The 14,433-nt window shown below is 41.8% G+C and overlaps 1 protein-coding gene across 1 annotated transcript in view; it reads right to left on the bottom strand.

Moving 5' to 3' along the window:
* The window catches only part of Pdfr (Pigment-dispersing factor receptor), a 291,502-nt gene that overhangs the window by 150,031 nt on the left and 127,038 nt on the right, over positions 1-14,433 (bottom strand). The window contains exon 4 of the mRNA XM_071595271.1: positions 2,799-3,046. Coding sequence (XP_071451372.1) covers positions 2,799-3,046 — 248 coding nt within the window. The remainder of the gene's footprint in view (positions 1-2,798; positions 3,047-14,433) is intronic.

Below are 14,433 nucleotides of genomic sequence, written 5' to 3'. Positions count from 1 at the left end.
CTTCGACGAAATCATCTATATATATATATTTTTTTTTAAGGTAATCTACCGGTAAAGGTAGGTTTTTTCGATGGACACAACTACCAAACAAATATTTTGTGACTACTAACAAACACAACCCTAAATTCTACTCTACACCAGGTCCCTCTTCATCTCTGAGTACTTTCTTCCGCCCTTCATCCCGTCCAACATCCCTATCCTGTTCCTTCCCTTTCCTCTTTTGCCCAACATTCTACCCTCTATCACAGTCTTCAACATCCCACTGCCGGTCAACACCCCCTTCATCCACTTTTCCTGCCTCCATAGGATTGCTCCCAACAAACCCCTCTCTTCGCCCACCATACCAAGTACTTCCTCATTTGTTTTCTTCTCTGTCCATTTCACCTTCTCCATTCTTCTCCACACCCACATTTCAAAAGCCTCCAGTCTACGTCTATCCTCCTGCTTCAATGACCACGTTTCCGCACCGCACATAGCTACGCTCCATATCAAAGTTTTTACGAGTCTTTTCTTAACATCCTTACTCAAAGTCCCCGTCATCAACTCCCTCCTCCTCGTGAAAGCCTCTTTGCCTAGCGCAATTCTTCTCCTTACGTCCCTACTACTTTGACCGTGTTGGCCCAAAACACTACCGAGATACGTAAACTGTTCTACCTGCTCTAGTTTTTGCCCTCCTATTTTAATGTTAAGCTTGCCCTTTTTCTTTCTAGAAATTCGCATAACCTTTGTTTTATTAATGTTGATCCTCATCCCATACCTGTCGCACTGAATTTCCAATTCACTCAGCAATGCTTGCAGCCCCTTGTCAGCCGACTGACAAACTAAAGCTTGGTCATCAGCAAACCTAACTGATTTTACGAATTCCCCGCCCACTTTCATTCCTACCTCTAGTTCTTCCCATGCCTCTATGATCATTTCCTCTGCATACAGGTTGAACAGCAACGGTGATAATGGGCAACCCTGCCTTACACCCCTTCCTAACACTGCCCATCCTGACTCCCCGTTTCCCACCCGCACCTGAGCAGTCTGAGACATGTACAGGTTGCGGATTAGCCTCCTTTCCCTCCAATCTATTTGTTATAAGCCCTGTCCTGCTGCTGCTGGTTTTCCCTTGCAAGGGTTTCGTGGGATGACGACCGCGGAAGCCTTGCCTCCCCCGCTGCCGGGCACGACAAACGGCCGATTGGGCCGAGCCCCGTGGTTGCCAGGACTCAAAATATCTCTATTGTCCATCATATTTTTCTTGGGAATGATAATTGAGGTGGTTTCCCGTTGCCTTCCTCAATAGTGTTTTTAACGTGACACCATCACTTACTGGCTGCCCCACTGTGGTCAGACGCCATTGCAGCCGCCTCACTGAGGAACAGACGCTGCGTGGACTACCTTTCGTCTGGCTCCTAACCTTCGACCTATCTGGCATGGGTGACCCTACCAGGAGCAATAATTGTTACTCCCGCCAGCACAGCTCTAGGCTATATATATATATATATATATATATATATATATATATATATATATATATATATATATATATTTATATTTATATATACAAATATATAAAAACACAGATGTAGATTTTTAGAATATAAAGACACAAAGAAAGGACACTCACAATTTGTTATTTTACGTTTCGACAGCACGGCTGTCGTCTTCTGAAGACGACAGCCGTGTCGAAACGTAAAATAACAAAAAAGGAGAGATTTGGATTAGCGACCTTTGATAAAATTTGTGCTGGTTTAAACAATATGCAACTCCATAATTCTCAATAATTCACTAAAAACCAAAACTGTTTATTTCATTATATTTACATTAAATAGCCGTAAGTAAAAAGTAGAGCCTCCGGAAATACGAAAATAATAGAGGAAGCCGAGAGGTTTTTAACCATAACGATCCATCCATTAATTTAACAATTCAGTTTAGTTTTAATATGTTTAAATATTACTCAGGCTTTTGATTGTACTCATTTTAATTGACCTCACATAATATTCGGAACCTACTCAAGTGATATGATTAAGTAGTCGGTTAGTAATCAAATATTATAGGCACAAAAGCTCAACGGCATAATTCACATCTAAGAAATATTTGCTTTCATCCATAGCTTTACATCTTGCCTTAAGCTCTATCGCTTGGTCGAAAGAAAATTCCAACTCTGTTCGGCTAAAATAAGCCGTAAGAAGTTATCCATCCCATAGGGTTTAGTAAAAATATTTTAGGTATTTCGAGACACATGTTTGAAAAATCCCTTACAAGTTTTCGTTTTTATTAAAAAACACCTTTTTTGAGTTACCGGCATTCAAAACTACATTACAAGAATCTTTTTTGATCCATAATCATGTAAGCATAAGTCCATTGGGAATCAGACAGAACAAGATGGGGAGAGAGAGAGAGAGTACTTTTTATTTCCCCAGTAGTCCATAAATGAGTGTGACTTATTTGGTCCTGCCCAATTATACTCCAAAGAAGGATGGCTATAAACTCTTCGTTGCCCTGAGTCATTCAAACCGTGAAGGAGTATTCACAATGAAACGGCGACGCAAACCATTTGGAGTTTTTCTCGTTTCGTCATATTGAAAACCCTTCATTAGCACCAAGCGGGGAAATACCCATATTTGCTCCGACAGGCGAGGAAATTCAATTCCCCCTCGCATTCCCTTTATGTGATTACAACTTTATGGACGGAGGTGAAGGACGCTAAATTGGAGTCTTGTGAGGTTGGCTCAGACCTGAGGTGTGGGGAGAAGAGCTCTCCTTGGGAGAGGCGAGGAAAGTTGCCGCACTACGCAGCGACGAGCGCTTACCTCGGCCTCGTCCTCCGAGCCAGAGTAGAGCTTCTTCAGCAACTGCAGCATCTCCGGCGTGAAGCACGGGGTGTAATTGGTCCAGCCGTGGCCACTGCTGCCGAGGCTCACTCCGGCGCCGCCCACCCCGTCCCCCAGCGGGCCGCCCCCATGGTCCACGCCCCCTGCGGAGATGTCCTCCGCGTGGGATGCCCCCGTCGTCTTTCCCTCCCAGCGACCGTTCGCACCGCAGCGCTTTACCGCGAACTCTATACCAAAGGGGAAAAGAGCGTTTAATGAAGGCAGGTTGGAGTCAAGCGAGCAGCGCTAAGTTCGGAGGAATTGGAGGGCCTCTCTAGGAGTTAAAGGGCCCACTAATGTGGAGTTCATTAGGATTCCAATCCTTTTGGAGCCCTCCGACATCCAATGCTGCTGATTCCCTGATGCCTCTAAAAATTTTTCAGGGGTACATCTCCCTTTAAAAGGCAAATTAAAATTCAATATTTAAGGTGAGAGATGGAAACGGCAGCATTCTTCTAAGGAACTCCAGGTTATTCTCCAAGTTTTAAATATCTCATATTTAAAAGTGTCTCATATGGAGTATTCTCAAGAAATAATACAAAAAACCTAGAAGGAATAGTTTTATATCTCCCATATTTTATTATATTTACACTGCCCGGGCGAAAATAATTTGGATTTAGTTAAATAAGCTTACAGTTTTGTTAAAGAGTAGAATTTTAAAAAGAATTAAAATCCCTCCCAAAAAGCAATTGTATAAATCAATACAAATTTAGTTAAAGCTTCACCTTTAAGAAAGTATACCTTAACCGATTCCTCGACTGGTTTCGCTGAGGATGGCTTCCAGATTCGCCGCATATGCGCATTTGGTGCGCTTAAGTTGCAGTGACCGCCTTTCGCTCGTCCGAATACTCTCGGAAGAGCCAAAGCACCAGAAAGAGCGAGAGAAAAATATTCTCTGTTTTGCGTTTCCGTCATTACTTCAAGATAAATAGACATATAAAATAGAAAATTCTAAATCTCAAATGGTTTGCGATGTTAATCGTATGAAGGCTAGAACTTAACCCTTCGGGTATGATTTTTAAACGTACAAGTAATCAGGCGCAGGTAATTAAGTTAGCAGCACAGTTATAGGAAAAGACTTCATCATAATATCTAGTTCCTTTGGGAATCGACATGGTGAGGTGGCTAATGTACTGACTTCCCTCCCCGAGAGCCAGGGTCCTGGAGGGTCAAGATAAGGCTGATGCCGACGCCGGGTTTCTCTCCACCCTTTCTTCTTTCCCATCGATCCCTAAAGGCGCAGGTGACCCGAACAAGCGAGAGTTTATCACCGGGATAGACGACAGGAACCAAACATTGGCTTAGAGCTCCAAAAAAAATCAATATTTACTTTAGGATCGCCACCATACAAACTCTCATGGCATCGTTCGCACCTTCTTTCTTACACCTATTCTATTTTATTCCTTGACCACATAAATACGCCATCTCGGGGCATAGGTACATTTATACACATTAGTATTAGGAATACTTTGAATGCTGAGAGATAAAAAGTGATTTATGGTCTCAATTTGGAATTTGTTTCCATTAATTATTGAGTCAAAACGATCAAATATTCTCCAGCAGTAGTGCATATACGATGAATGGCCATATTATGCACAAGCCTTCCTTAGCGTTGCGACTGCCCATCTGTTCTCCCATTCCTCGCCATTCCCCCAGGGCCAGTTCGCATCGCCTCGTCACGCGTTCCTCGCTAATTCCTCCTCGCTTTCCCCCCACCCAACCCCCCGCTCCATCCATTACCCCCGCGCCCCCACCCTCTCCCTGAGGCTCACCCTCCTCAGCCGCCGCAACGGGGAGGAGGGGCCCGTCCTTCCTCCCCATGCTCGCCTTCTTTTAATACGCCGCGTCTTCCAAGCCAATGAGCACGGCGCCCCCCTTTTTCGCGAAGGACGTACCGGGGGGGGGGGGCGCGAACCAGCATCGCCGAAACATGCCCTGAGTGCGCAGACGCGCGTGCCGTTGCTCTGGGTTTGGTGCCTCCCTCCCTCTGCTTAGAACGGAACCATGTCGGAAAGAGACAACTGGAGGAGGGAGAGATGACTGGGGCTAGAAATAACATTCAAGACGACATGAGTAGCAAATCAGAAAAAATATGAGAGGACAGGAACCGCCGCGTGTGTGTTTGTGTGTGTGGCAGGGGGGACTGGGGAGAGGCACGTCGTTGACTGCCCGAAGTCAGTTTAACCATAAGGACTCGCCCCTTGTGCAACAGACTTATTTGCTAAAATTTAGATTTGGCTGAAATTATAAAGAGGGTGATTAAGTGTTGGGAAGGCAATCATAATTAAAAGCTAGTGGGGTAGCTTTGAGTCAAAGAAATAAGTTTTAAATTTCAACCGAAACGTAAGTGCTAAAACGTTTTTAATCGAGAAACGAGGGTCTTGCATTTATTTCACTTTCAAAATATCTGATGTGCAATAATACAACTTGAAATAAATTGTAATTTGCTGTTTCATAGCGACCATTACGAATTTTTATCATTACAGGCTGACCTGAAATCTGGGTTAATTAAATTGCATGACTCTTCCAGGATCTCCAGTACTTAGTTGTAAGTGGCAAGTTCTCCACATGAAGCTTTCATCAAAATGAAATTCATCAAATTGCACTTCAATTATCTTAGGGAAGATTATTAGCGTTACCGAGAACTGATTTCAAACATAATGAATGGTATTCTACGACTAATAGCTAAACCCTTTCAAACTTAGATACAATCAGCGAATCATTAAACTTGTAAAAGTCAAATAATACTGTATTTTTCTGAATGCATCCCAAAAGTGGCCGAAGTCGCGATGGCTCAAATAATATCCCCGAGGCTCATAGTAAGTCCCATAAATTTTCCAGACACGTACAGGTATTGCAAATTAAAACGTTTCGGTTGCTCTCTGTTTCGAACGAAGTCATAGAAAGGAAAGAGAAAACTGGGAGAGGGAGGTATACCTGCGGTGGAAGTGCTTAGAAATAAGATTCTAGGCAACCGAGAACAGCGAGGGCGAAATATGCTGAGAAAAAAGTGACCACAGGAGATGGTGGCGTTTCTAAACGACTGTTATCGAAACTAAGGGCGGTTAATTGTTTGTTAACCTGGAAATGGAAACCTAAAAAAAAGGAATTTCATGGCTCGGCAACCTTATAAGTACCTCTTTCACGAGAGTGGTTCGTCTGTTTCCCGAATTCATTCGATACGGGAACGCAGGCATGCACGGACGACAAAGCAGCGAGAATCTATCTCTCAGGGCAAACTTGCATTGCAACCCAAATATTTTTAGCATCCCCTAGCTAACCTAACTCAGACTGCTAATTGTAGGAAGTTACGTAAAAATATTTTCATCAGCATTAGGTCTATAAGTGTAAGCAGTTTGTGGCTGTTATTCATGATCTAATTAAGAATAATTCTTAAAAACTTCATTCGAATTAAAAGATGTACCTAAAAGATTTCATAATAGCTTCTAAAATTCATTTTTTTATTTGTCGGTATATTATCAAATATTGAATTCGATACGCTCCAAAATACTTACAATTTCTCTTTGCATTATCATTATCATTCTTACTATTATATCTCCATACTTACCGTGTTATCTCATTTGGGTTTCTTGTGTATCTTAAGATTTATTTGATTTAAACAAAAGAATTAGTTTGAAGGTATTCCCCAAAAATAAGTACCGTGGAAATTAGCCACTACTTGTGACACGATCATTGCTAAAAGTGAGCATAGTAAATCAAAGGTTTGCATAAAAAGTATCGGAAACAATTTTTCCCGACATGACCGCAGGTTGCAGAGCGCACGCGACGCACAGGCCGGGTTCCGACATTCGACACATTTCAAGCGCCAATCACCCGCGAGCGTTCGTCCAGGCTATGTCGTGTTTCAAGTGGACCCCTGTCGAGCGACTCGGTGCAATCCCAAAATGCAGCCAACGATTTAACACCGGTATTTCATCAAATGTTTGTGTTGGATAGTGGAACCCATATACGATAATGTTGGGCATAATTTTTCAAGTGTTCAAGGGTGAAGGTATGTCACAAACTGCAGTTTTAACAGCGGCCCGAGCTCTTCAAAGGTGGTTGAGAGAGTGTGGAGGACGAGCCCCGCGCTGGACGACGTTAAGAACCGACGACAAAGTGTGCGTGAAGTGCTCAATTCAGACGGTCAGTTGAGTCTGTGCATGGTTGAAGATCATATTGGCATTGATACGATGACAGCGCACGCCACTATCATGAAAATTGGCGATGCGGAAGATCTGCGCTAAACTCGTCCCGAAGGGCTTGAGCGCTCGAGACTCCTAGGTAACCAACTACCTCACAAACCGAATCACGACGATTCCCCAAACCCCTTACATTCCTGGTTTGGCACCAGTAGGCTATCTCCTATTCCAGTAAATGAAATCTTCCCTCAAAGGACAAACACATGGGACCTTAAATGCCATTAAAGAGGCTTGCACCTTATGGACTTTCCGGAATCCGCTTACCAGGGTGCCTTCGAGTCGTGGAAAAGTCGCTGGGAAAAGTGTGTCGATGCTCGCGGGATGGTCTTTGAAGAGCTTGGAGGCATTGCAGCAATGTCTAAAATTAAACTATTTTACCGAAAGTTTTTCGGATACATCTAATGCAAAATTTCTAGCACACATATTCTATAAAGAATATATGATAGTCGGATACGTGGTGTCTCGTGAAATAGAACAAAAGGCCATCGATCGACAGGTCAATGGCTATAATTCGTTAATGACTTTTGCCAAACTCACTCCAAATGTGTGAATATCTGTTAACAATAGCCTCAGCCGGCATAAGAGTAATAATAGTGGCAGCTTAGGAGGGTAGTTTGGCAGGGAAATGCACTAAATGCCTCTGATAGTTTGTTCTATTGCTCTATATTGTCCTATTCAACGTTAGGGATTTGGTGTTAAAAGAGACTTCATAGTCGTAATTTCGCCCCAAATGAAGACGACTTTCTATCTATGTATCTATCTACGTGAAAAAAGTCTACGCCTCTCTAAGAGTTGACTATTATGGTAGCGCATTAATATGAATGAATATTTATACTATGAAAATTTTATGCATATATTTAATGTTGTTCATTTATAAACATTATTATTTATTTACCGAAATATATCATACATGCAAAGGAAAAAATCCACTGATTTCTAATTTTCGTCAACAATCACTGAATAGCTACAGATAATTAGTGATTTAAAACATTCCTGTTTGTGATTTTTTTTACAAACTTTAATCTATGACATTAAATGTGTATAAATATAAAATTTGTAAAACATTTAATTATGTTGTTATCAAATTCTTCCTGAAACAATAGTTAGAGGCTTTGTTATTTTTAAATATTTTATATTACTGTTATACTAAACATGCAGACAACTACTGCCATGTGATCTGATTGATTTATGCAGAGCGCAGGAATTATGAAGGAAAAAAATTAAAAATGACAAATCATTCTGAAAAAAGGATATTTGCCTAAACAATGGAAGCCAACTTCGAAAACTTCATCGAAAACCAAGTCAAAAGTCAAACAGCAGAGAATGAAACCGATTCCTTAACTCTTTAAAAACCTACGGAATGCTCATTCAGGCACAAAATTATTCCAGAGCGCCAATGAGAAGTTATGTCACTTATCATGAATAAACAAGATTAAGCAATAAAGCACGAGCCCCACCCCATTGAGAAATAAAAATCTCGCCATCTGGCTGAAATAACTCGTTCGTAAAAAAAACAGCGAAGCCCTAGGTAAACAACGAAATACCGGTAAGGAGAAAAGAGTATGAGCGAAGCGGGAACGGAACCGAGTTAACTCGACAAAAAACAAAGGGAGTCTCGCATCCGGCGCGGGATTCTCTTCCACGCAACGAGGAACATTCCCGTTATTTTTTTTGGAAAAGAGTCCTCAAAACTCTTCATCTCCCCCCATCCGCCTCCCCTTTCCCGCCCCACTCACATTCCTCCCTCTGCTTTGCAGGACAAATCGATCGTTTCAATCGCACGCGTGAACTCATTTGCGAGGAGGAGGCGACCCGCGAACGACGCCCACCCCCATGACTACTCCCAGCCCCGCCCCTTGCTCACTTTGTCGCGGGGATACATGACGGCGGAGCCATGGATCACTCTCATAGCACCACCCACAACGGGAGTATGCTATCGGTTGCCACGAGTTCGATATATATAAGGTTAACACCGTCAATCAACTTTGGCGGCACGAACCGAAATCATATGCAAGTTAATATAAAAATATCGGTATTAATATTTTCATGACGTTACTGCACGTCGCAGCGCACGTGCATCGTGCAGGTCGGGTGGTGGGGAGTCTGACCTCTGTCACGTTCCAAGCGCCAACCGCCTGGGATCGGGCCAGATCCTGTTTATAGTGCACCCCTGTCAAGTGAGTCACGGTGCAAGCGCAAAACGCAGCCAACGATTTAACACCGATGCGTCATCAAATTATGTGTGGGGTTGTAGAAACCGTGTACGGAGACGTTGGGCGTGATTTGCTAAGTGCTCATGAATGAATGAAGGGCGAACCCCGCGTTGGACGGTCGTCGACGTCAAGAACCGAGGACGATGGGCAACGTGCGCGTCAAGTGCTGGATTCAGACCAGTGGTCAAGTGTATGCATGATCGAAGATCGCGTTGGCATTGACAAGAAAACAGTGCACTCACCATTATCACTGAACGTTTGGCAATGCGAAAGATTTAAAGATCTAAACTCGTCCCGAAGATCTTGACGGACGACCGAGAGCAGAGTCAAGTGTCTGCTCGACAAGACCTCCTGGAACTCGTCGAAGAACCCCCTGACCTTTTGGACAGTCCCGACCAGCAGACTATTTTCTATTCCCTAAAGTTAAATCATCCCTCAAAGGATACCACCATGAGACCCTTAGTGCCTTCATAGAAGCTTGCACGCATGTACTTTGAAGGACCTTTCGTAACCCGCCTACCTGGGAGCTTTAGAGTCGTGAGAAAGCCCCTGACAAAAAAGTATTCACGCTCGAATTTGAGGCAATATTCAAAATAAGTCTTTCTCTCCGTAACGTCTCTCGATACTTTTATACACACCATTTAAAATGGACCACCATACTTATAAAACCAGCCATATATGTATTTAGTTTGAGAATTTGACTATGCTGGTTCGATGTAAGGAGCCATTTAGCACATGTAATTACTCACCAAAGCATCAGAATGCCAGCACATATTCCCCTGTCGATATATGAAAATGCGGACTCTGGAGAAGCCGTGCTGGTATTTCTTGTAAAATTTGTGAAAGCACTCGAGATTTCAAGTTTCTGTTCAAAATTAGTGTACTAGAAGGAAGTTGAAACTATGTAAATTACACGTTTTTGAACTAATTGCGAGTACCAGGCTAGGAATAGCAATATCCGAGTTTATTCTCAGTGGGTTAGCTGCTTAGGCGCCTGATCTCATTGGTGTGGCCTTTTGATTGACGTTACATCGGTAAACACAATTGAGGTTGGGACACAAGAATCCAACCCAATTTTTCCCCGCATCTCTATCACGCACCATGTTGTGAGAATTGGCCAGGAGCAACTAAGGGACTCAGGGCTGTGCGCCATGCTGCTCTCCTGCAGTGGGAGAGGCAAGTACGAATCACAAGAAACCATTGACAAGCGGACGCCACAGCAGCAGTTCCGGAGGAGAGGAAGGGAACCTATCTAGCTGGAACAGACACTTGGAATGTTCAGACGATATTGAGTCCACGGAAAAAAAATAAAATATGTTTCAGGAGAAATAGAGAGTTAAAATAAATAATTCAGGGATGGTCGAAGTAAGATGAAAGAATAGCTTGGATTAATGGCCCAATATTTATGGAATTTAGTACATCAAATTGGAAGAAGTAAGCGTTGGGCTGACGGAGGGATTTGAAGAAATAGTCAAAATAGGCGTAGTACCTGTGGAGCAGGGGAGTAGAAAAAATATTATTAGTCAAGTTAAAAGCTGAAAGAAATAGCCTCGTAAATAATCAGCCCAATATCCCAGCGAATAATTATAGGGCGGGGAACACAGGAGGCAATTGCCTGTGTCCCTGGAAGGAGACATTTGACAGTTGACAGCGGAATTGGAACGAGGCATAGGGCAACATGAGATATTGACTAGAGGTTTGGGATTTAGGGTTAAGAAGAAAGTGTCGATCGTGGAAAAAATTTTGTACAGAAAAGTGAAAGTTCAATCAGGAAGTAATAGTGAACACTCAGGGGTTTAATTCAAAGATATGGCAGAATGTTTTAGTACAGCCATGAACTAATCGAAAGCAAAGAACGGAATTCATAGAGATTCAAGATAACATAAATGATAGAATGGCAAGCTTAGACATGAAAAGAATGTATCATGAAAATAAGAAAACATTAGGTTTACAAATACTTCATTGCTGGATGAAATAACCCGCAAGGAAAGTAAATTCAATGCATGCAGTTGGGGATGGCTAGTGTCCACGGGGAACTGTAAAAGGATTTAGAAAAACGTGAATGGAAGAATTTTTTGAAAAAAATCGCAGCATTTGGGAAGGCCACTGGGTCAAAGACTTCTATGCAGTATTTTTAACTGAAAAATTCTGACGCACGACATAATCAGATTAGTGCCAGCAACAAAAAAAAAGAAAATCAGCCAAAGGTGAAGGCAAAAGAAAGATAGCTTTAATATAAGATGCGGAAAGGATAGAAATTATGTTCGATTATAAAAGCATAGAGATAGGAAAAATGATAATTAGGGGATGATCAGAATGGGTTCAGGAATGGGAGAGTAACGCAATACGTGGAATATATAATGATATAAAGTAACACATAAAAGTAAAAAAATAATATAGGTAGGAGGCATTCGTTCCTTCTTCAATTTCGATAAGGAGCTCTTTTCAGAACATTGGTTGGGTTTAATAGAAGAGTTATAAAATGCTGTGTTAATGAAATAAATTCGAAAGATGGGTGACACATCTGTGAAAGTACTCGTGCTTAAGTAAGTATGAAGCCGGGCAAAATAAATAGATTAACATGCATTCAATTAAGACCATACAGATAAACTATACGATAAAACGAAGAGCAGCACAGAAATACTTCAAGAGTTGGGATGGGAATCAATGAAGAGAGACGATTCAATGCTAGGTTGAACTTACTGAATGAATTCAGAGCCACGTGTTTCAGCTCCGAGGTCGCGCAAATAATTCGCGCTTTCACTTATGTATCTCACATGGATCATGGCTGTAAAATTCGGGAAATAGATGTCGGTACTAGTAGACTCAAGGACTCCTACTTCCCACGGACAACACGAGGTAGCAATGGCAGGACTCTAGGTAGCAAAAATCCTAATGACCACCCATAGCGTCTTGCGGATAATTAGCTTAACCCAATTTTACTAATCCCGTGTATTTTTTTGCCAAGCCCCTTCCCGAACGCGACTGCCATTTAATGAATGTTGTGCTCCGTACAATATTGCCTATCTTCCCAAGTTATTTTTAAGCTCAACAGAGGCCACGAGGTAAACAGTTAGGATTCATAAAAATAATATTTTGGAATAGTGATGAAAGAATCAAGGAGTTTGTCATTTCACGTCAGTTTTTGCCCCATCGTGAGTGTGCTGCAAGTGTACGGTGGGATTCTCATAAAATGGGCTTAAATTTGGAACTAGAAGGAGTGCAAGGAAGAGCAGCATCTAGGTTTGTGAAAAGTTGTAAAGAACAAGGTCGCGATACTATCGATAAGTGTCGCGATACTATTGACAGGATTAGGATGGGAGCCACTAGCTAGACCGTAGGTTTAAATACAAGTTAAATACAGGAATTTACTGCGTTAATTTGAGTCAGGTTACTTATTTGAGAATATTAAGGACATAAGACAGTCCCCGACTTACTGTGACAGATCAGATAACCAACGAAAAACCAGGGAGATTTATTATTGAACGAATAGATTTAAAATTTTGTTTTTTCCTCGAACTATAAGAGATCATAATAAACATGGCAGCCGTTGCGTAGGAGGTAATTAGAATTGGTAGTGTATATATTCGTTGACATATGGCATGATTTTTCCTGCATGTTATTCTTTTTATTTGACAGACGCATCTTTTTCACAGTTCTACAGCAGGATTTGAATATACGTATTCCGTTAGTAAATATTGTTGCATGTTAGTACTTTCTTTCGTGTCATTATAGTTTGTCGAGTGCATGAACAAACTCATATATTTGTGCAAAGGTAGCATGATTTGGTTTTGCTTGTGGTGTTTTATTCTAGTTTACGAGAGGTGACCTTGCACCCCCCACCACACGCCCTGGCGGCGGCTTGCGGGGTAGTGTAGAAGTGGATGTCTGCACCCTGCAGTGGACCCAAAGAAGGCTTCAATCCAGATTCGCTTCACATCCCTTTCCTTCCCTAGTTTCTTATATTGAAGAACTCCGGAATTGGGTTTCCCCTGGGTAAATATGATTGTTAAGATAGGGAAACGTAACAGTTTTACTTTTTCAACTTCTCACGCCGAGAACACCCTTTAAGCCGCTTGCATTGGGATCGGGGGCGAGTGGCCTCGCTTTTATGCACCTTTTTTCATCATCCATTGTAGACTGAAACACCCATTTGTATACATTCAGCTTAAAAGAAAGTCACTTCACTTGAATAACTTGTAGTTTGCAAGTGGTAAATTCTTTTCTTTAACTGTAATGCTCAGATCACTCCATTTCTTCGATGTATTTTGCAGCGTTAGGTCTTTTTCAAACAAAAGTCATTCAAGTACCATTAGCCGTTCCAGATCGCTTGCCACGTTATAACACCACCTTCGCTCAGATTTTGAATCCAGAAACCTTCAAACATTTCTTGGAGCCATTAAGAACGCTAATTTTCTCCTTTCTTTCTCTTGCTTTTTTATTTTTATTCTATGTAAAATCAATCACGATTCTGGGGATTTATGTCCCACCTGACAGTCTTGGTGCGCATATTTTAATTAATAATATTTATAAACATACTCTTAATCATTTAAATTCTCCTCGTATGCTCCTCTCTCTAAAATATTTACCGCAAAAGGAATATAGAAAGAATTTGGCATTTCTCAGATCTTCAAATATAGTTTCATAATCTGGCTTTTATACAGTAAAATATGTTACTCATATCTCATTAGCGTTATTTCCTCTCTCCATATTGAAAAAGTTACGAGATCTGTTCAAAAAGTTCCCAAACTTTTTATACCACGTCTTCTGTTGATTTTATTTTTTAATCGCCTCGAAAGCGTTGTGTCCGTGAAAACTTCTCAAATAACTCAACCACCTCGCTGATATATTTTTTTGCCAATAAGTTACGACTGTTTATGTGAAGGGGCGTTCTTACAGTGCAGTGAAAAATCGGATCAGCTGAAATTAATTCTTTGAAGGAGCAGAGTTGTTCTCTGTTATTCTGCATGAAACTCTGCAAATCCTTCACGGAAACTTTTGAATTGCCAATTAAGACTTATGGTGAGGATGCTATTAAACGGTGCGTTATGCGTGGTTTATGAGTAGTTATGAGCAGGACCGTGCGTGTTATGAGGCCCAAAAAGGGGCGGCAATCTGCGGAAGGCGGTGAGCATTCCGGAAGGCCATCAACGTGGACTG

This window comes from Hetaerina americana, unplaced genomic scaffold (assembly GCF_022747635.1).
Source record: "Hetaerina americana unplaced genomic scaffold, ioHetAmer1.1.p SCAF_7, whole genome shotgun sequence".
NCBI classification, from domain to species: domain Eukaryota; kingdom Metazoa; phylum Arthropoda; class Insecta; order Odonata; family Calopterygidae; genus Hetaerina; species Hetaerina americana.
This window is presented reverse-complemented; position numbering and strand designations above follow the sequence as displayed.